Here is a 23,442-nt window from a genome sequence, read left to right on the forward strand (position 1 = left end):
CACAAAAATTGTGACAATACAGCACAGCAGAGAGCAAAGATGAGTGCAAAAATTATACTGTATGGTTTACATATCTATTCTGAGACATGCAGAAAAAAAAGAATGAGAGCGCATATGGTAGGATACGGTAGAAAAGGAAAGGAAAAATGAGTTGGGAGAGGAAAGGAAAAGTGAAATGGGAAAGGAACGAAAAGGAAAGGGAAGGAAGTAAAGGAAGAAAGAAAAAAGAAGAGAGGGGAAACAAAATAAAACATGAAGAAAGAAACCACAATAGGAGGAAAGGAAAAGATATGAGAGGAGAAAGGAGTCTGTCTCCTGTCCCTCTCTCACCAAATAACAACACAATTATCCTGCTGCATTTTAGTTCAAATTGTGTCCTGGCCTCAGAAGACTATAAGACACCATAGCTGTGTTTCCTCTCACTCAATTCAGCTATCTTCTACAGAAACCAGTGAGACAGGACAGCAAACAACATTGTGTCAGCTTGAACACACCAGCTGCCATTTTAACACACCATCATCATCAATTAACACTGGCACGGCCAGCCCACAGGGAAATGCAGTTACTGTCATCCTTACACTGCTCTAAGCCAAGTTAGTGACATACAGTACCCTCTGAAAGTATTGGCACTGCAAGGACAATTCTTTACATTGTGGACATTTGGGTTTGACATTTGGGTTTGACATGGGACATTTTCAGCTTTCGTTTCCTGAAATTTACATCCAGCTGTGTTAAACAACTTAGAAATGTTAAGAGCCACTGCACAAGAAAGAAACCACTGGTGTACTAACAGGTCGGCCAAGGAAAACAACAGCAGTTGATGACAGAAACGTTGTGAGAGCTGTGAAGAAAACCCCAAAAACAACAGTCAGTGACATCACCAACAACCTCCACAGGGCAGGTGTGACAGTATCACAATCCACATTTTGAAGAAGACATTGAGAGCATAAATAGAGGCCATACCACAAGATGCAAATCACCTATCAGCAGTAAGATGATGGTAGCAGCAGAATGAATTCAAGACAGTGATCCAAAACACACTGCCAACTCAACAAAGGACTTCATCAGGGGGGAATTTGGACTGGCCAAGTCAATCACCAGACCTTAACCCAAATGAGCCGCATTTCACCTCCTGAAGAGGAGACTGAAGGGAGAAACCCCCCGAAACAAACAACAGCTGAAAGAAGTTGCGCTAAAAGCCTGGAAAAGTATCACAAAAGAAGAATGCAACAGTTCTGAGTTGTTTAACACATCGATCTGATCTATTGTCTCATATTCGTCTTTTGATCTCAAACCTAAATGTATAGCAAAAACAAAAGAATTGGCCTTGTGTGTAGATTAGAAAATCTTGAAATAAAGGAATCATTCTAATCAAAAATGAGAACGACATCACAAGATTAATCTGGCTCCTGGTCCATATGGCGGTTCAGAGTTCTGAGAACAGCTGCAAGGGTAAGCTTTGGAGAATAAGGAAATAAATTAGTTGCAACATCTGATACTGATTCCAAACCACAAGAGTCCTTATCAGTCTTTTGACACACTCTCATATTCACAGTTACATCACACACTCATATCGTTAAGTGACCAGGTCACCTATAATAAATAAAATCTGGTATTTTAATCTAAAGAAAGTAAAGCAAAGCAAAGGTGGCATGAAGCAATTTTAAAGTCTCTGCTGACACACTATTATAAGATGAGTCATTGTTTGTCTGGTTAGTGCTAATGAGCTTTTCCCTTAAAGCCAATTGTTAGTATTGATAACAAACACGGGCAAGTAGACTCTGGAGGCCCGGCAGGTTGAGATATTGGGAAGGCCATATTGGACTATGTGTGAGAGAATGCGTGAAGAGCTCCAAAAAAAAAAAAAAAACAACCTTTTTTAGGTGAAAAAATGGGTAGGGAGAGAATGGAGTGTAAGGAAGGAGAGCAACACATGTCTGCAATTAAGAACGTATTTCTTCAGGAATGGAAAACCTGCCAAATGAAAAAGAAAAGGAGGCAGCAGATGAACAGACTAAGAGAAACAAAACAGGTTTCAAATGTGCTTTTAGTTAATAACAGATCAGAAGAAGACCTGTCACTGGCAGAACTCCCAAATTGCTCATATTGGACATATTGTACACTAGCTATTGTGGGGATGTAATTGTTTTCAGCCATATTTGCAATGGTAAGTTCATAGATAAATTTCCTTCTCCTCTCTTTTAGAGTTATTCTCCATGTTGGGCTGCATTAATGGTTGGGAGACAACCAGGGAAGTTGCCCCAGGTTCAAGATGCACTGGGCCCCAGGAGGGTTTAGTAGTCCATTGATATGCATAACAATTTCATCTGAAATGCATAGTTGTTGCATAGTTGTAGCTGTAAATGAAATACATAGTGGCATAGTCGATGGTGCCAGATGGGCTGGTTTGAATATTTCAGAAACTGCTGATCTCCTGGGGGTTCCACACACCGCTCTCTAGAGTTAACAGAGTGAGTGAGTGACAGTTCTGGGGGTGGGAACACCTTATTGATGACAGAGGTCAGAGGAAAATAGTCGGTTTGGTTTGAGCTGCCAGGAAATATACAGTGACGCAAATAATCCCTCTTTACAACCGTGATGAGCAGAAACGCATCCCAGAATGCACAACACATCGAACCTTGAGGTAAATGGGTTACAACTGCAGAAGATCATATTAGACTCCACTCCTGTCAGCCAAGAACCTGAATCTGAGGCTATCATAGGTATAGACTCACATAAACTGGACAGTTGTAGATTAGAGAAGGAAAAAAACTGATCTTTTTCCAGTCTTCAGCTCTGCAGTTTGGGCGCGTCTGTGCCCATGATAGTCTCGGATTCCTGTTCTTGGCTGACAGCAGTGGAACCTGATGTGCTCCTCTGATGTTGTAGCCCATCCTCCTCAAGGTTTGATGTGTTGTGCATTCTGAGATGGTTTTCTGCTCACCACGGTTGTAAAGTGTGCTTATTTGAGTTACTGTAGACTTCCTGTCAGCTCACACCAGTCTGTTCATTCTCCTCTGATCTCTCTCATCAACAAGGTGTTTCAGCCTGCAGACCCTCCACACACAGGATAGTGTTTTTGTTTTGTTTTTTCACACCATTCTGTGTAAACTCAGTTTCTGAAATACTCAAACCAGCCCAACTTGCACCGACAACCATGCCACGGTTAAAGTCACAGGGATCACAATTTTTCCCCATTCTGATGTTTGATATGAGCATTAACTGAAGCTATTGACATGTATCTGCATGATTTTATGCATTTTGCCACTGCAACATGATCGGCTGATTGGATAATCGCATATGTGTAGGCGTACAGGTGTTCCTAATAAAGAGGACAGTGAGTATATGTAAGGTACACAGAAAAGAAAAGAAAAAAGAAAAATGGAAGACTTTTACATCTAACCTTTGTGTGTGTGTGTGTGTGTGTGTGTGTGTGTGTGTGTGTGTGTGTGTGTGTGTGTGTGTGTGTGTGTGTTTCCTTGGAGGACCCTTTTTAAATGCACAGTGGGCCAGCCTGTATGACTGCAGAGGAGAAACAGGGAGAATATTCACAGTATGAAAAAGGAAAGAAAAGTGTTAAATGAATTACCCATCTGTTTGGCAAAGGCGTACATACAGTGTGTGCAGCTCCAGCGATGTGAATTCTGGAAGATGAATTAAGCAGCAGATCATATGCAGATCATGTGACACCAAAGCCATTCTTTTAGCAGTATGCCAAAATCAACTACTACATGCTACCCACTTATTTGCAGCAGCGAACTGAAATTTGTGGAGGGATTTTAAAACCATTTCTCTCCGATTCACATTACCCTGATTTTACTGTGCAGTACTTTGTCTGACACTTGTCATCTTCAAAAGTGTGATTATACATAAACAATTGCATGGATTGAATCATAGAACAACAACAGAAGTCAAACAAATGTCACATTTTAATTCGTTTGTGAGCTTCTGGAGAGTTACATGGTAAAGTGGCCTGTGGTGGGAAAATCACAAGAGTGCAAACCAATCCATGCCATAGCGTCTGCTCTTAGCTTTAAAAACAAAACAAAAAAACAACATGGCGGTTTCACAAATCGTGAAGAAGGAATCCTCGTTCTCTCAGTCTTTGTGTTCTAGAGGGAGAGAGTATATTTCATCAGAAACCGTATTTTCAAGTTTACTTTGAAGTCATCCATACATTTGTTCTTCTTTAGTAAGTGCTTTATCCTGGTCAGGGTTGCAGTGGTTCCAGAGCTCATCACACACACACACACACACACACACACACACACACACACACACACACACACACACACACACACACACACACACACACACACACACACACACACACACACACACACACACACACACACACACACACACACATGTGGCCAGATAGTAGGATTTAGCAACTTTGCAATGGCCAATAGACTTTTTGTCCAGGATAAATTCAGTGCTGCACTAAAATATTCGTTGGAAACTTTTGATATGCGAGCTGCCAAGATGTCATGTGGAGAGCATTCATTTACAATGCTGCAAAATTTTTTATTGGTTATTGCTTATCCTGTTTTCATTACGGTCACTTTTACTGCTGCGCACGAGTAAAATATGAAAGGAATGTGACGAGGAAAGGCAAGAGAACTCTGCAGGCCTGTCACAGGGTTTTGCCATTGCCATTTTATTACAGACATAATGAAAATGACAATGCACTTGAATCATACTGTGGTCATAAAAAGTTTCTTTTAATTATTTATATCCCTCTGAACCCCCATATCTTCTATGAGGACATCATATATTTTTTTTTACATAAACAACTCCATGATTTAGGGCCATTTTCAAGGTTTCATTTTTTCCAAGAGCAGTTACAAATAACAAAGGGACCATACAAATATACGCCAAATACTCTAGATCTCAGCAGGACGTGTCTTTATAGCTTCTTATCCAACTTGGCAAATTATTTCAATACAGTTCCAACCACAAAGAAGCATGCACTACTCTCCTCAAATCAGTAATGATCCAGCATATTTTTTTAATAACTAGGATTTAAACTTATAAAGGACTAAATGATCTCTAGATTTATGACCATCACTACATCACGACTAAAGAAAGTCCAGTGTTACTGGAACCTGAAAATACACTATATTTAGATTTTTCTGCCTGCAGTTTTGCCTTCAGTAAGTGAAAAACTTGTCGGACATTTAAGAAGATTTTATTTCTTTGTCTTAAGAAGCTTTTGGGTTGCTTTTGCGGTATGTTTTGGGTCATTATCCATGTGTATTATGAAGTGCCAAAAGTGACTGAATATGAGCAGAAATCAGTGTAGGTCTGTACACTTCAGAATTCATCGTGCTACTTGTATCGGCTGTCACATCATCAGTACACACCAGTCACCCCGTTCCACTGGCAGCCATACATGCCCATGCCATAATACTTCCTCCACCATGTTTGACAGATGATGTGGTATGCTTTTGAACATGAGCCCTTCCTTTGCTTCTCCATACTCTTCTCTTAATTCTGGTTCATCTTGCACCAGACCTGGTTAGGCTTTTTTTTAAAGCGTTTTTTTTTTTTTTTTTTTTTTTTTTTTTTGTGGCAAGTGTAATCTTGTCTTTCTGTTCTTGAGTGTCACTAGTGGTTTGCATCTTGAGATAAACCCTCTGTATTTACATTCATTAATTTATAGAGTCTCTTGATTGTAGACATTGTCAATGATACACCTACCTCCTGAAGAGTGTTCTTGACTTGGCTAGATATTGTGAAGGGGTTTTTCTTCAACAGGGAAAGAATTCTTTAGGTGTTGCTGAGCTCGCCAGTGCTTTCTTGTTTAAGAATGTACCAAATTGTTTTTTTTTGGTCACTCCTAATGTTTCTGCTATGATGGCCTTCTTCACTTGCATCAACACCTCTTTGGACTGCATATAGAAAGTTCCCTTGAACAGCTACAACATGCAAATTCAACACTTGTAATCAACTCCAGACCTTTTATCTCCTTAATTTGTCATGAAACAGGCCACACATGGCCATGAAACTGCTTATCAGTCAATTGTCCAATTATGTTTGAGCCTTTGAAAATGGAGGGACTCTGTAAAAAAAAAAAAAAATAGCTGCAATACCTGCTATTTTCATGGCGTGAAATGTTTAAGAAACTCTAACTTTTTTTAACTCAATTTTTCCTAAAAACTCTCAAAATGCATTAGGTTTGACTTATACATTTCTTTCAGAGTGTTGACTGAATAAAAAAGGTTTCTCATAGGTTTAAGACCAGTACAGTATAATAAAACATGTTTCAAGGATAATGGATTCTGGCAGAAGGTACATGTTGGTGAGTCTTCTCCTAATATTAAAAACTTGTGTGTCATCCTATTTGACAGCGGGTGTAGACGATCTGGTCCCAGCGATTTGAAAACAGAGAAATGTTTCTTTCGCCAACAATAGGGCTGATTTCATGGAGTTCGTTCATGGTGCATTGGTCCCACTCAGTTTGTCATTTTTATTAATATATGAGTTTATTATGGGTTTTATGTCAGTGGGAGGTATTGGACACTTCATGAAATCCGCTGATAATACTTCTTTTGCAGCAGTGTCTGCTTCTTCATTTCCCACCAAAAGGTGCATCAACAAAGTATTAGTTTAGAGGTGTGCACACTTATGTAACCATGGTTAGATTATTTTAAGTTTATTTGTTTTTTTCTCCTTAGAAATGTTTTTGGTTGTTTTTAACTTTAATTGTATACTTTGCAATTGTACATTAAAGGTGAGAAAAGAACCAACATGATTTATCTATATTAGTTTCACTTTTTTTTTTACATCATAAAATCCTGCCATTTTAACAGGGGTGTGTAGAATTTTTGAGGAAGAGATGGCACCAGGAGGCACTATGTGAAGGCAAGCCCAAGGAGGCAGTATGATGCTCTGGGCAATGTTTTGCTGGGAAACCTTTGGTCCTGACATTCATGTGGATGTTACTTTGACATGTACCACTTACTGAAACATTGTACAGACCAAGGACACCCCTTCATGACAGAGGTATTCCCTAATGGCAGTGGGCTCTTTCATAAATACATATATATATATATATATACGCACACACACACACACACACACATACATACATACATATACACACACATATATACAGTATCTCACAAAAGTGAGTACACACCTCACATTTTTGTAAATATTTGATTATATCTTTTCATGTGACAACACTGAAGAAATGAAACTTTGCTACAATGTAAAGTAGTGAGTGTACAGCTATTGTGTAACAGTGTAAATTTGCTGTTCCCTCAAAATAACAACACACAGCCATTAATGTTTAAACCACTGGCAACAAAAGTGAATACACCCCTAAGTGAAAGTTCAAATTGGGCCCAATTAGCCATTTTCCCTCCTCGGTGTCATGTGACTTGTTAGTGTTACAAGGTCTCAGGTGTGAATGGGGAGCAGGTGTGTTAAATTTGGTGTCATCGCTCTCACAGTCCCTCATACTGGTCACTGGAAGTTCAACATGGCACCTCATAGCAAAGAACTCTCTGAGGATCTGAAAAAAAAAAGAATTGTTGCTCTACATAAAGATGGCCTAGGCTATAAGAAGATGGCCAAGACCCTGACACTGAGCTGCCGCACGGTGGCCAAGACCATACAGCGGTTTAACAGGACAGGTTCTACTCAGAACAAGCCTCGCCATGGTCGACCAAAGAAGTTGAGTGCACGTGCTCAGTGTCATATCCAGAGGTTGTCTTTGGGAAATGGACGTATGAGTGCTGCCAGCATTGCTGCAGAGGTTGAAGGGGTGGGGGGTCAGCCTGTCAGTGCTTAGACCATACGCTGCACATTGCATCAAATTGGTCTGCATGGCTGTCGTCCCAGAAGGAAGCCTCTTCTAAAGATGATGCACAAGAAAGACCGCAAACAGTTTGCTGAAGACAAGCAGACTAAGGACATGGATTACTGGAACCATGTCCTGTGGTCTGATGAGAACAAGATAAACTTATTTGGTTCAGATGGAGTCAAGCGTGTGTCGCGGCAACCAGGTGAGGAGTACAAAGACAAGTGTGTCTTGCCCACAGTCAAGCATGGTGGTGGGAGTGTCATGGTCTGGGGCTGCATGAGTGCTGCCAGCACTGGGGAGCTACAGTTCATTGAGGGAACCATGAATGCCAACACGTACTGTGACATACTGAAGCAGAGCATGATCAGTATGCAGTATTCCAGCATGATAACGATCCCAAACACACCTCCAAGACGACCACTGCCTTACTAAAGAAGCTGAGAGTGAAGGTGATGGACTGGCCAAGCATGTCTCCAGACGAAACCCTATTGAGCATCTGTGGGACATCCTCAAACGGAAGGTGGAGAAGCACAAGATCTCTAACATCCACCAGCTCAGTGATGTCATCATGGAGGAGTGAACTCCATGCCCAAGAGGGTTAAGGCAGTGCTGGAAAATAATGGTGGCCACACAAAATATTGACACTTGGGGCCCAATTTGGACTTTCACTTAGGGGTGTACTCACTTTTGTTGCCAGCAGTTTAGACATTAATGGCTGTGTGTTGAGTTATTTTGAGGGGATAGCAAATTTACACTGTTATATAAGCTGTACACTCACTACTTTATATTGTAGCAAAGTGTCATTTCTTCAGTGTTGTCACATAAAAAGATACAATCAAATATTTACAAAAATGTGAGAGGTGTACTCACTTTTGTGAGATACTGTACACACACACACATATATACACACACTAATATTATATATACATACATACACTTATATATATATACATACATACACTTATATATATATATATATATATATATATATATATATATATATATATATATATATATATATATATATATATATATATATATATATACATACATACACACACACACACACACACACACACACACACACACACACACATACACGTATGTATGTTATATATATAAAAATGTTTTGTGTTCGACATTTATACAATTGATATAAGTTGCTGAATATACCTGACAGCTATAAATATTAGTTTAATCCATAGCTTCAATGTCACTACTTCAAAGCTCAAGGTCATCTGCTTATGCAGACATGGGCCAGGTCTGAACCAAATGTGTGCTGGGAAACCATGCAGCTCGTAACTCACATAGCAGTGTGTGTGATAGGCTTCTGCATTCTGCCGCCACCTTGTGGTAAACACGTTAGTTACATTTATAGCACACACCTGATACTGAAAGCACTCAATACATCGCCGAGAGAATAAACAAAACCGAGACCATTTACACAAATCACTTTATCTGTTTTATTGTCTTAAGATGACAAGTAAATCTGGACAAAGCCCGAGTCAGCTGAATAGACCAAACAGACCAGTTCCCACCCATCCTTACAAGTAACATCAACTTCTCCCACCCCCATTGGCTGGGGTTTAATGGGAAACGCATCATGATAAGGAAGGGTGAGTGCTTCTAATCCACTGCAGCCATTCAGCTGATGCCTCTAGGATTCCAGTCTCACCCACAGAATCAAAGAGAGCTGCTCAATCCTCTCTTTGATACACAGGGAGGAGTCAGACATCCATTTACCCACTAAAATTAACACTAGCACAGGGAGGGAGGGAGGGAGGGAGAGAGAGAGAGAGAGAGAGAGAAGAGTGACATACACCTCAGCATTAAAAGGAAAACAGGCTTGCCATAATTCTAATCACAAAAATAGGTCTCCCAAAAGCTACTGCAGCCTAAATACATAAGACCCCAATGCTAACCTCAGTACAGACACACATAGCACATGATCAAAGGCAAAATGTTTCACAAATTAATTCTAATGCACACATTCCAGAGACTTTAAAGAATGTAAACATCTAACAAGTCATTCAACCATCTCAGATAGCTAAGCAACCATATGAGAAAGTCAAGCTGATCAGAACTAAAAACAACAGCACCAGAATAATCAGTTAATTAACCTTCCCTAATTTCATTGATTGAATTCGAATCTATGAAGATGCAAAAACAAATTACATAATTAAATATCAAATAAATTAAATATGCCCATATTAAATATCATTTTCATCTATCATTTGATTGTATTTGAATTCGCCAAGGTTTGCTGAATGTTTTCTACTGGATTTAATTAACTTTGATTGTCATTTTTTTAAAAAAATACAGAGAGAGAGAGAGAAAAAAAAAAGCATGCATTTGATCGAAAGAATCTGGAATTGTTCAGAAATGTGATTCAGTGAAAACTGAAAAATGTTAGTGCTTCCAACAAAGCTATCAGTTTGAGTTTTGTGACTTATGCCAGCTCTTTAACTATAACACTTGAACTGCTATGCTGAGTGAAGATTCTTTTCAGCAAAAATATACCCAAGGGCTGAAAGGGGAGGGGGCATTTACAAGACTTAATAAACATGATCCTAAGTAACAAGAGCTTTTCTATCACTTGACTGACCGAGTAAGGTGGATGAAAAAGAAAGAAAATAATAAAAAAGACAAGCAATCCATTCCACCTCCCACCAGGTAAAAAGAAAATTTTTGGTCTGTTGCTCTCAACCCATCGGCTGAACAGGGAGATGAAATGAAAAGCGGAGTGAATGCATAAATCCCTTCGCTCATATTCCCTCGGACTCACACACACTATCACACTCGATCTCACTACATGCATGCATTCGCTCACACACACTTCCAGTCTTACCAGCAGGAACTACATACCACACATTTCAAAAGTACACACCCTTCAAGACTCACACGACGAGAGAGAGAGAGAGAGAGAGAGAGAGAGAGAGAGAGAGAGAGAGAGAGAGAGAGAGAGAGAGAGAGAGAGAGAGAGAGAATGTATGAAGCACAAATATGTACAATGAACATTCCTATTACACTCTTGTGTTAGAGGCTGTGTCACTGTGCCAGGCTGGGCTGAACTTCAGCGGGGCTGCTGTTGGTGTTGGTAGGAGTGGTGACCGTGTTTGCACCCTCCTGTGCGTTTCCTGCTGCGAGACCACGATAGGGCACCTCAATGATGCGGGGCTTGTCGATGATGCGTGCACAGCGGCTACCCTTCTCCACGATTCCAATTATCCAGGCCTGCTGTCCATCGCCCACAGAGCTCGTCCGGCTCGCTTTCATCTCGGCACAGAAACGTGCTGCCTGCTCCCGCGGAAGACAGATCAGCAAACCACCTGAGAGACACACAAATGACTTGAAGCCTATAGACTACTTTTTGATTCACTGTATTTTTCGTTTCAGCACAACCTTTTCCTGTGTCTAACCCTGACCTGAAGTCTCGGAGGAGGTGCCGTGCAGAAGGCCGAAGAGGTTCCCCCCGGCTTTGCTGACAGCAGCCATCTTAGCAAGGATTGGCAGGTTGTGGATAACAAAGGCCACTTCGTTGCACTGCTGCTTGGCCAGGTTCCGTGCATGCCCAATGATCCCGAAGCCGGTGATGTCCGTGGCAGCATGTGCATTGAACTTGTGCATCAGAGCAGCAGCTAAATTGAAATATTATCAGTGAAAATGAACCCAGTGCACTGCTTTTAGCTGAGTGACTTAGAATCCATCAACTGTAATTAGGAAAGATAATTAAAAACCTCTCTCAAGCAGTCCTGGAATATGCCTGAATTGCACATCTTTGTGCCAACACATTTAATTCAGCTCAATCTTTTAATTAACCATCGAGCGTGTGAGAAACATTAAATGAACTGAATTCCACTGCACTGCAGGGAATCATGAAAAAAATGATTAAACAAGGATGGAGTGTCACGTATGTAAAGTTTAAACTTTTCCAAACGAGTCGAGCTGATTTAAAGTAACTAACATTAACAGTAACATTTGTGAAAAAAAGGTGTTGCGCTGCCAAGACATGATGGGAGGCATTATTCAAAACGGTGTGGTATGAACATTAAATTCTCCCATCAAATGCAGTACAAGCAGTCGGCTTGGCTGTAGCGAAATGTTGTACAAATACGTCATTGTGAGAATCGTTTACATGAAATCATTCTCAGCCATATTACCAGTGCGGTTAAGGGTAGCCATGTTGAGCATGGCCTCTTGATATGCATGCTCCACCTCCTCCTTTGAGATCACCAACTTGATCTTGTTCCATTTTTCAGGCTGAAAATGGAAGACAGAAAATTAGGAAATAACTAGAGGCTGTGAAAACAACCACAAATGCTTCCACAGACCATGGCAATGGCATACAGGTGGGGGGAAAAAGCTCATACTATATTCAGCCACTGATGAGCGTTGACGGCTACTTGGGTTCCAAGAGGTTTTGTCAGAACGAGAACGTCACCTGGTACTGCACCATCTGGCCTGTGTATAATGCATAGAGGAAAAGAGACACCATTGTTACATGGTTATTTCAAATACCAAATCAATCGCTTGTGTTTCATTCAGGGGATTCATACACCGATCAGCTATGACATGAAAACCACTGGCAGGTGACGTGAATAACATTGATTATCTTGTTACAGTGGCACCTGGCAAGGGGTGGGGTATATTAAGCAGGAAGGGAGTCAGCTAGTTCTCATAGTTGATGTGTTGGAAACCAAAGTGTGTGTGTGTGTGTGTGTGTGTGTGTGTGTGTGTGTGTGTGTGTGTGTGTGTGTGTGTGTGTATATATATATATATATATATATATATATATATATATATATATATATATATATATATATATATATATATATAAAAAATAATCAGCTATATTCCAATTAAAACACTCACATAATGAAGTCAGTAGGCTGGCACACTACTGTGGCCACACCCCCTATGATGATCCAAGGGTTCACAACTGTCTGTCCGCCTGTCACGGAAGTCCCGCCCTCTTCAGCTGCATCACGGAAACCCTTCATCAATAAGGGCATCACCTGCTCTCTCTCCTGTGACAAAACGACCACAAAAATAGATTTCACGTGGTACTTTGCTCAGCCTTGCTTACGATGTCACTGATATATGATGCATTAAAAAAATTTTTTAAAAAATTATAATGCTTTATTGTCATAAAATAATTCAAATAAATTAAAACAATTTTCAAATTAAATATATATTTTGGGGATACAATTTTATGGTGCCTCATAATTAAGAAACACTGAACCAAATGTAAAAAATGTAAAACTTTTAACATTTTCAAGTATATTTTAACACTAAAAATATCTATAAGCTATAAAATATCCAATGGCTTCATTTACCTTTAACCTATATAACATTTTAAATTTAAAAAGCATAAAAATGAGAAGTTTGCTCCTCAGCTTCCTTAACAGTACCATTGCATTGCATTACACTGCACTGTGATAGAATTACAGAAGAATGTCAAATGGATTCAAAGTTTAGACAAATAACTTCTAGAAGTGAACAAAAATTCATTGAACCCTCAAAAAACTGTCAGGACCATGCATGCAGTTTGTGATCGATTTATCGGTCACTCATCTAGTAATACTCATGACCACGGTGACATAATTTTGACAGTCGATTAGTGCTTCTTGAATCATACTCGTAGGCAAGACTTTGCGCTCGTAACTCAGCAGTGCTAAAGTTATATTGTGATTGCAGATTTTGGAATCAAACCCGCACAAAAACAGGATTAGACTCAGTTTTTTCTTTTAAAGAGGTTTTTTTTTTTCTTTTTTTGGAGTTATGCCCATATGGTTTTTATTTACATATGTGTTTTTATTCCATATGAAAGTTAGTTACATTCATCCAGGTGTGCAATCTATTGAGATTGTGCAAGACGGCACTGCTGTTTGTCAGTTTATATAAATTTCCCTTAAACTACAATTATATTAGTCAATTAATTTAATTTAGTTTAACTTAAATAAAAAGTAACAAATACACTAGTTCAACCTATTAAAATGAGACATTATTTACCTATTATTGTTATTAATATTTTTATTATTATTCAGTATTATTTTTCCCAATTTGAATAGCTGAAAAAATAGTGTTTTGAAGGCAATTACATGCAAACAGCAGGATGTGTCATAAGTACAAGTAAAAGCCTCCAGAGTCATGTGATGTAACTGAATCAGTCACGTATTCATGAAACACAGCTGTTACACCACAGGCCCTTCCAACAAATGGTTATGTTGCCTGGATTTAGCACAGTACTACTGACTGTTAACTATGAGCACCTAACACAGAACATAGTGGGGGATTTCTTTTTGCATTCGCAAATAACCACCGTGCAGAAGCATTATGCAAAGCATCATGGTTTCCACCACCAACAAGATCTTATATTACTCTGATTATTGTCTATGGATAACAATCTCATCTGTGCCTTCGCCTGGAAAATAATCCGGATGTATGGATGTATCAGGTGGTGTGTGTTGGTTGGACGGAGGGCTCACCTTCTCGCTCATCCGCTGACTGACACTCAATAGCATCAGCATGTTGTCACAATCAGTAATTCCCATGGCGTACAGATCGCTCAACACATTTGCACAAGCTATACGACCCTGTAAAAGAATCGTAAAGCATTATTAGCACTGACTACTATATTCAGTGCAGAAAACGGCACGATGCAAGTGTCAACATCAAATCTTTTCAGCGAAAGGCCCAAAAACAGGAATTTCCACCTGTTTCGGTGGTGCCCGTGTTCAGTATTGAAATTATTTGTGATGTCACACTCCACAGTAGTGATCAATGGCTCATATGAAAGCAGACACACAGCGCTTAAAGAATTTGCAGTTTTTTTTCATAAATATTTTCCCCCCCAACCTACTAGGTTTAAATGTTATAATTGTATTGTGGCAGTTGTATGTTTTACTTCCAAAAAAAGCTGTAATGGCGATAAAATAATTAATTTGTTTAAACTGATTTGTTTGAAAACGTCAGAACACCAGTGTACTGAGAGAAAGGGTTAAATAAGTAACCAATGTTAATAGATGATGGAAGAGAACGTGCATAGTCGAACAAACACGGCAAAAGCAGCAGATTTCACTTACCATCATATAAGGATCTTCAACTAACGGATAGAAGAAATCTGTAGTCTGGATCAGGGACAAACCTCCATGCCTCAAGGGAATGACACAAGAATCCATCCCAATGCCTACAATGTAAACATGACCGAACATGAAACAACACGTTTGCATCATAGATATGCTACACCCTGGTTACTCATTAACGTCTTCTGAAATGTCGTGACTTCCTGATAATGATAGTCATAAGCTTTTTCCTACAAGCTGCAAGAAGTAACAACAAGTGGATTTGCTTAGATAAAGCAAGCTGCTGTCCAGCTGAGTGTTAGATTTATTTCTTCGACCGGGCATGGTTCAGGTATGCTGGATCGTACTAGTCAGCACAAACAAGAACAAAATATTCATATATTCATGCACAAAACTAACATAAATGATGGCCTTGCTTTTGTAGATAGATATAATTGCATTTAGAAAGAATACAGATCCAGTTTAAATCTTGTTATTTTCTGACATTAAACACCCCCCCCCAACTGGACTACAAGTAATCCCAAAAACCTACATGTGAGACTTAAAGTTAGTCCATGCACAAGACATGTCAATTTTTTGTATTTCATTAAGCTGAGAGGCTTCACTAAACACATTATCTGACTATATTCCACAATCACATGGCAGTTTAACTACAGGACATGAGCTTTCTCATGTCCATTAAGAATACAAAACAAAACAAATAACACAAAAAAGGGACAATAAACAAATACATACATAATATTTAAAAGGGGAAAAAAACAGGAATAACTTTGCATTTAAAAGTTGCTATTATGGAAGGGAGAGGTGATTTTCTGTATTTTCTTTTCATTGAAATCAACAACAACAAGACAACCTCTCAGAATTTGTAATGGTTTTAACGGGAAGTGTATTGGAAACTGTAGTGGTCACTGTGGGTCTCTACTGGTAATTTGTTGCCTTCTACTCGTGGCATGTTATGTCTATGGATACCATTAAGAACCAATAATGGTAATAGTTTCAATGGTTAGCTGATGGTTTGTAGTGGAAACCATTAGAATTTCTGTGATGGTTTCAATTGGGGTTTTTTTTTCCAGCAGGGGAAAAAATTAACAAATGAATTCCAGGTTTCGCCTCTGGATGTTTTGTTGTTGTTGTTGTTGTTGTTTAAGTAGTTTGGTAAAAAGTAAATAAAGACTATGATATTCAAGAACTTATCTCCGGTCATAATTACCTGGAGGAATAATAAAGCAGCCTCTGCTACAATACAACACTGATAGCAGGATAACTAGATTTATATTTTTATTCTAGTAAGTAAACTGGCAGTCTAGTACAATAAACGGATAAATGGTTATTTAGAGGACCTACATTACAACTGAGTCCCTTGCTACAGTACAGTTAGCTAGGTAGTTCCTCACACTGTCCGTGCAGCGGGGTGTTGTGTGGCCTGACTCACCTAACCGGGGACCATGTGAGACCGGAGCTAGCTGACCGAACTCCGAGGCCTCGTCCCCGGCTCCTGTCCCCATTCCGTCCTGTTCCGGCTGAACCTCGGGCTCCAGTCCCTGCAGGAGTTTGAGCAGTGTCTCCTGCGGGACTTTGCACCCTCATCCTTTCATATCGGAAAAGGCCGTGAGCCGAAAATTGCGGTCCAGGCCACGAGTTTCTGGAGCCTGGTAGCCGGCCGGGTAAAAGGCCGAGTGTCCTGCCGAAACAGACGACGGTGACGAACCGGACATGGCTAGCTCTCGCCTGTTAGTCGCCTCTCATTCACACGGCAAAATAACGAAACGGCGTGGACTAACAAATGTCGTTTCCTACAAGGAAGTGAATATGGATGATGTAAAAACGGTTGCAGCATATTGGCTGTTGTGTATAAGCTTGTATTCCAAATGGCCTTTTATATGGAACTTAGTTTACTACAAAGGGCGTACAAACCATTATTTAAAACCCTATGTAGAGTACTTATCTAGGGAGTAAGTAGCCATTTGGGATTGAATCAGAAACCATTTTGGGTCGATACCATTTCAAGCCTGAGACAGGTAGTTAACATGCGATTGCGGTTTTTTAAATTAGCAAACAATGTATTCAGCACAAGTGGTTTTTTCCTTGTTAGCGAAACTCGTCGGAAAAACCCACTTGACAAAATAACATCAGACAAAACAGAACATAATTGGTACATGTTTGAACATGTTTGATATTGCCCCACCCTCTCATCTTTTTTCAAAATGGTATGGTCCATCTATTTCGGACGCCATACCACTTGCCAGTTGGACCGAGGGAGAAGAAAATAAACCCAGCAAAAAAAGAAAAGAAAAAAAGAAGAAGAAGAAACGTGCCTTTTCAGGAGACTGTATTTTAAATATAATTCTGTAAAAACCCTAATAACTTTACAGCTCTTTATTGGAAAGGGTTTAAACGATGTTTTCATGCTTATTCAATGAACCATAAACAATTATTGCACATGCACCTGTAGAACAGTCCTTAAGACAAGAATAGTTTACAATCGGTAGGCAATTAAGGTCACAGTTACAATAACTTAGGACACTAAAGAGACCTTTCTACTGACTCCAAAAAACACCAGAAGAAAGATGCCTAGGGTTCCTGCTCACCTCCGTGAACATGCCATAGACCTGCTGCAGGGAGGCATGAGGACTGCAGATGTGGCCAGACAAATAAACTGCAATGTAAGATGCCTAAGACAGTGCTACAGGGAGACAGGAAGGACAGATGGTCGTCCTTGCAGTGTCAAACCACCTGTAACAACACCTGCTCAGGAGCATACATCCGAATGTCACACCTGATGGACAGGTACAGGATGGCAGCAACAACTGCCCGAGTTACACCAGGAACTCCATCAGTGCTCGGACTGTCCTCAATAGGCATGTAGGCCTGTTGTAAGGCAGGTCCTTACCAGTCATCACTGGCAACAATGTCACCTATGGGCACAAACCCACCTTTGCTGGACCAGACAGGACTGGTGAAAAGTGCTCTTCATTGACAAGTTGTGGTTTTGTCTCACCAGGGGTGATGGTCAGACTCACGTTTATTACGGAAGGAACGCAAGTTACACCGAAGCCTGTACTCTGGAGCAGGATCGATTTGGAGGTGGAGGATCCGTCATGGTCTGGGGTGGTGTGTCACAACATCATCGCACTGAGCTTGTTGTCATTGCAGGTAATCTCAACGCTGTGTGTTACTGGGAAGATATCCTCCTCCCTCATGTGATACCCTTCCTGCAGGCTCATCCTGACATGACCCTCCAGCATGACAATGCCAGCAGCCATATGACTCGTACTGTAAGAGAGTAATATCAGTGTTATGCCATGGCCAGGGAAGAGCCCAGATCTCAATCCTATTGAGCACGTCTGGGACCTGTTGTATTGGAGGGCTAGGGTTATTCCTCCTAGGAATGTCCAGGAACTTGCAAATGCCTTGGTGGAAAAGTGGAGTAACATTTCACAGCAAGAACTGACAAATCTGGTGCGGTCCATGAGGATGAGATGCAGTGTAGTACTTAAAGCAGCTGGAGGCCACCACATACTGACTGTTACTTTTAATATTGACCCCCCCCCCTTTGTTCAGGGACTCATTTTTCCATTTCTGTTCTTCTAATGTCTGTGAAACTTTTTCAGTTTATGTCTCGGTTGTTGAATCTGTATGTTAATACAAGTATTTACACATGTTAAAATATTTGCTGGAAATAAAAGCAGTTGAACATGAGTTTACATAAAGCTTTATTACTTTATAATCTAAAATATGCAGGACTGCTTTCAAGGTTGTGGTCATGTGCAGGAGAAAAAATAATTCTGACTGTTAAAAATGTTTCTTTTTATTCAATGAATTTCATTGACAAGCAGACATTCCAAAAGCCAGAATGTGTCCTCAGTACATTTAGTACACATCTAATAACACAGGTTATTACTCAGGCTTCTCCCAACTACATCATTAAAAAAAAAAAAATTCTCCTGGCTGGAACAAATTACTTATAAAACTTAAGACGTGAGCACTTGCTGGTACAAGAAATGCTTAAAACCTGGTTATAAAGTATGTTTACATTACTGAGTTGCTTTTTCACAATTTTTGCACTTGAGATATTTATGCCTGAATTGAACTTTTGGTGCTGTAAGCAAAATAGTACAGAACAATGCCGATGACAGCTGCTAAGATCTCGGAGGACACCCAAGGACCGTTCCATGCACCCTGAAATACACATGAAGCAGAGTTTGAATTGAAAGACATCTTTCAAATGTCAATACAACTACACTTGTGGTACTTTGTGTCTTCAAATGAGGTACATTACTCACCCTGTGCTCTACATTGACAGAAAACAGAGGCTTGATGGCTTCTACATCTTCATTATTTCTCTGGGCCTGAAATAATACAAAATGGTTGTCATAAGCACTATTTATGCAAATGGTGGCCTTGTACATTTTCTTAGCAATTCTTTCTAGCATAGCAAAACACTTTCATACGTCACATATTGAAAATAAAGATTCAAATCATTTTGCCACACCTTCCGCAGGGTGCTGTAAGCCTCCTCATCAAAGAACTTCACTTGATGAGTGCCTGAGCTGGCTTGGTTGTGGGGAACACTCCAGGAAACCTGCGAGAAAACAGTCAGGTGAACTGTATGTGCATCAGGCAACAGTCATGTTTAAATGGGTTTAATGTGAACATAAATATGGTATTATGTACCTGATATTTTCCAACATCCTGACCTCTGGTCACAGGAAACTGTTTGCCATTAACATCTGCGTAGAGGGCAACACTCTAGTAGCGAGAGAGAGAGAGAGAGAGAAAGCGAGACCATGAATGAAGTGTTTGCTTAGGCAATGTTGACTATATGGTGTCCCAAAAGTCTCCATATATAGGGGAAATTAAAAAATTTTAGCGAAACATCTTCCAAAATGTTTCATACTTAAGTCTATTTTATATATTGTATATTCTTTTTTTCAGATATCCTTTAAGCATGCCTTTGACAAAACAATGTATTGAAATCATTCTCACGACTGGATCGGGATTCTGTCGCAAGGTTGTGATGGACTAACAGGAAACAAGGCAAGCAAATCTCACAAGACATTGTTGCCAAACTTATTAACAAATTCAAAAGGACGAAGTGTCACAGACCAACCAAGAAGTCGACGTCCACGAACATCCACTGATGAAGGCACAACGGATGTGGTGCGGGTAAACATAATCCCCTAAATATGGAGACTTTTGATACACCATGTATAATATTTAACCTATGATTTTCTGGACAACACTTCATGTAAGCAGATTTAATGCACTTGGAAGTAAAAAGGTACAATAGGAGATTTTTAAAATTTATTTATTCCTTACTCATACAAATAATCTGGATATGAAGAACATGGTTCTTCATATACAAAAAAAAAACAAAACAAAAAACAGTGGGTTCAGCAAAAGTGTATTAAGTTGCTGAGAAAACACGATTGGAAAATGCTTGTTTATGTTTGGGATGCACCTCCTGTCAGTCATTTGACAGACACTCTACAGGCCACCATAGAACCTGAGGGGAAGAACTTCATGAACATAAGAGAAAATCATTCAAATGTCAGCTGGGATTCTCACAATGAAGCCTGGAAGTGCACTGTTTAAGGCAGTAGTCACCAACCTTCTTCCTTGAGCTCTACTTTCCTGCAGGTTTCATCTACAACCAAAATCTATCACCCAACTTCTACTGCCAATGATTAGATGGTCAGGTGGACACAATTATGGTTGGCACTAAAGCCTTCAGGAGGGGAGATCTCCAGGAAAAGGGTTGGTAACCACTGGTTTAAGGAAACCTAATATTATAAACAAATTGGAGAAATGTTTGTTTAGGGGTGCGTGGTGCAGTGGTGGCTTGACAGTTAAGGCTCTGGGTTACTGATCAGAAGGTCGGGGGTTCAGGCCCCAGCACCGCCAATCTGCCACTGTTGGGCCCTTTAGCAAGGCCCTTAACGCTCTCTGCTCCAGGGACGCCATATCAAGGCTGACCCTGCGCTCTGACTTAAATCTCCTGTGTATATGTGACCAACAAAGACTCATTATTAATACTGTAAACCAAATTCAGATGAATTGTTAACTCCTAGTCATGTGTACAGCTGTTTTCAACATGGTGAAGCTTTTTACCTGTGCTCCATTTCCACATGCCAGGCTCAGCTCAACAATGAAGACGGTCTCAGAGGAGATCACTGCATCAGCTGTTGTGTATGAAGAGGTGGAGATCACCGGCTCTGTGCAAGTGTCAGCTGGGAGGAGAGAGACACTGAATGATTTATCCAAGCCATGGAAGACCTCAGATTTAGTAAGCCTAGCATTTCCCTACTCTAATTATCTAGCCTGTTTGATCAAAAACTCACGAGACTGTAATCCAGATTACAACCATCCAGGACGTTTAGTGAACTGTACTATACACTACAGGTAATATATAATATAAACATCTTTATTAAACAGACTGTTAATTAAAACTTTAAACATAAAAACATTAAAACTTTAACAGTTATGGCCATGGCTTGTTTAAAAGTCAAACTAAACAGCGCACTAACCTCCCACACAAAAATTAACCAACATGAATAATACCCACCTGCACAAAGAGTCAGACAAAGAACCATAACAGCTGCAATTATTCGCCTCATTTTGCTTCTTAGTTGGTCGCGAGAACCCAAAGCGAGCAACTTCAGACAGGAAAGAGCAGCTAGAGGATCAGCCAATCAAATCCACACAGACACGTCATGTTTCTGTGAATGGAGTGGAGCGCGTTTAGAGAGCGCCCTCTTCCGGAACCTGCCGCTACTGCAGAGACACCGCTAATCACGCGAACACCGCCAGAGTTGCCAAGTCCGCTTATAACACACGACTTTCGGAGTATTTTTTCTGAAGTCGCTTGAAAAAAAAAAAAATCACGGGTCACAGGTTGCATTTTTAAAAAATATGCCTGTTAGGAAAATCTGACAGCGAGTTATTTATTTATTCATTTTGTCTTACATTTATGGTCGCTATTTGACATTGTCTGCTCACAGCCTCCCAATAATAACAGTGCTCCCTCCCACAGTTCTTACATGTTATAAACATAAATAAATAAATACATACATAAATAATCCAAGCATAACATTCTCATATATACTAATAGTAAACTAGTCATGGTTCTAATGCAATCTCCTTTACCACCTCTCCAATCATATTCTGCTGGCAGGTGATCAGAGATGAGTTCAAAGTGCTTGTCCTCACTATAAACTTTGCTGCCGTTTGATGATTTTATTTCTAAATAAAATAAATTCTGTATTTGTTTTTTAAACTGCGAGTGGTTTCAGTGTAATATGTTGCAGGCTCAACAGGCTATAAAAATATTGGGCTTGTTTTTGAAGCTGCAGTTGATTATTTGTCTCGCGAGAGCTGGCAACACGGAACACCGCTATCAGGGAAGTGAAACTTCCCTTCCACAATATGTTTTGGCCTGCCATAATATGAGGGACAGTGAGTGATCTGTCTCGCCCTTGTGTCTCCTTGTAGTTGTTATGATTGTCTTCTTTAGTATATATATATATATATATATATATATATATATATATATATATATATATATATATATATATAGAGAGAGAGAGAGAGAGAGAGAGAGAGAGAGAGAGAGTCTTACATTTATTAGTAAATTCACTTATTATTCAGTAATTTTACTCATCTTTTATCCAATGATCCTCTATAGTTTTTTGTCCTTAATTTATGTACATTTATATTATTTTTGCTTGTTTGTTTATTTTAATCTATTAGTATCTTATTTTATTTCTCCTGTTTTTGCACTATGCATCCTTTGTACTTGCTTTAGCAATACAAATGTACAATTATTTGTCATGCCAGTAAAGCACATGAAAACTGAAAACAGAGAGCGAGTGAGAGAGAGACTACTCAGAATAGACAGAGGAGCGTCTCAGGCTGTAAGGATCTGAAGGACAAGTGACACACACACCTGATTGACCTTTGCATTGATTGATTATTTATATATTTATTTATTTATTGCACTATTTTAATTTTTCCCCTATTTATTAAAAAACAAACAAACAAAAAAAACCCCAACAACTTCATTTTCATTTCAATACTTTGGCAATATCGTTCACAGCTGTAACAGTCATGCCAGTACAGCACACTGATCTGAATTGAAGACAAAGTGATAGACCTAGAAAGGCACACACATACAAGGAGAAAGAGACAGAGACACATTCTTCAGATGTTTGTATTTTCCCTTTAAGGAGCCTTAATTAGTTTTTTTTTTTTTCATTGTAACTGCCCTTGTTAGCTAGTTATTTAGCTGATATTTTTTGGGATCTTCTTATCACCCACCCCCCCCTTTTTTTTTTTCTAAGTATGGGCATAATGCAACCGATGTTCACAGATGGACACCACTGGCCACAGCAGTGACTACTGAGTAAGTTGTATTTATATTACCATCGACAATGATGTTCCTCTAACATGATGAAAGGGTAAATGTCAGCAATAAGACTGAAACTCTGGTATCAAAAGTATTTCCAAAGCTCCCACTTGTCGTTACGACTTCAAGGGAGGCTTGCG

The 23,442-nt window shown here is 39.6% G+C and overlaps 2 protein-coding genes across 2 annotated transcripts; both read right to left on the reverse strand.

Moving 5' to 3' along the window:
• Positions 1–9,252: 9,252 nt before the first annotated feature.
• On the reverse strand, positions 9,253–16,717 carry sephs3 (selenophosphate synthetase 3). Its single transcript, XM_017487131.3, has 8 exons — positions 16,331–16,717; positions 14,899–15,002; positions 14,302–14,409; positions 12,686–12,840; positions 12,184–12,274; positions 11,974–12,073; positions 11,239–11,451; positions 9,253–11,142 (listed from the first exon to the last, which is right to left on the reverse strand). Exons 1-8 carry the CDS (start codon positions 16,611–16,613, stop codon positions 10,862–10,864), a joined length of 1,335 nt encoding a protein of 444 aa, XP_017342620.2. The 5' UTR covers positions 16,614–16,717; the 3' UTR covers positions 9,253–10,861.
• A 1,971-nt stretch (positions 16,718–18,688) lies between these two features.
• ssr4 (signal sequence receptor, delta) lies at positions 18,689–21,621 on the reverse strand. Its single transcript, XM_017487134.3, has 6 exons — positions 21,464–21,621; positions 21,010–21,128; positions 19,573–19,647; positions 19,391–19,480; positions 19,182–19,247; positions 18,689–19,077 (listed from the first exon to the last, which is right to left on the reverse strand). Exons 1-6 carry the CDS (start codon positions 21,513–21,515, stop codon positions 18,973–18,975), a joined length of 507 nt encoding a protein of 168 aa, XP_017342623.1. The 5' UTR covers positions 21,516–21,621; the 3' UTR covers positions 18,689–18,972.
• Between the last annotated feature and the right edge of the window lie 1,821 nt (positions 21,622–23,442).

This window comes from Ictalurus punctatus, chromosome 15, assembly GCF_001660625.3.
Source record: "Ictalurus punctatus breed USDA103 chromosome 15, Coco_2.0, whole genome shotgun sequence".
Taxonomy (NCBI): domain Eukaryota; kingdom Metazoa; phylum Chordata; class Actinopteri; order Siluriformes; family Ictaluridae; genus Ictalurus; species Ictalurus punctatus.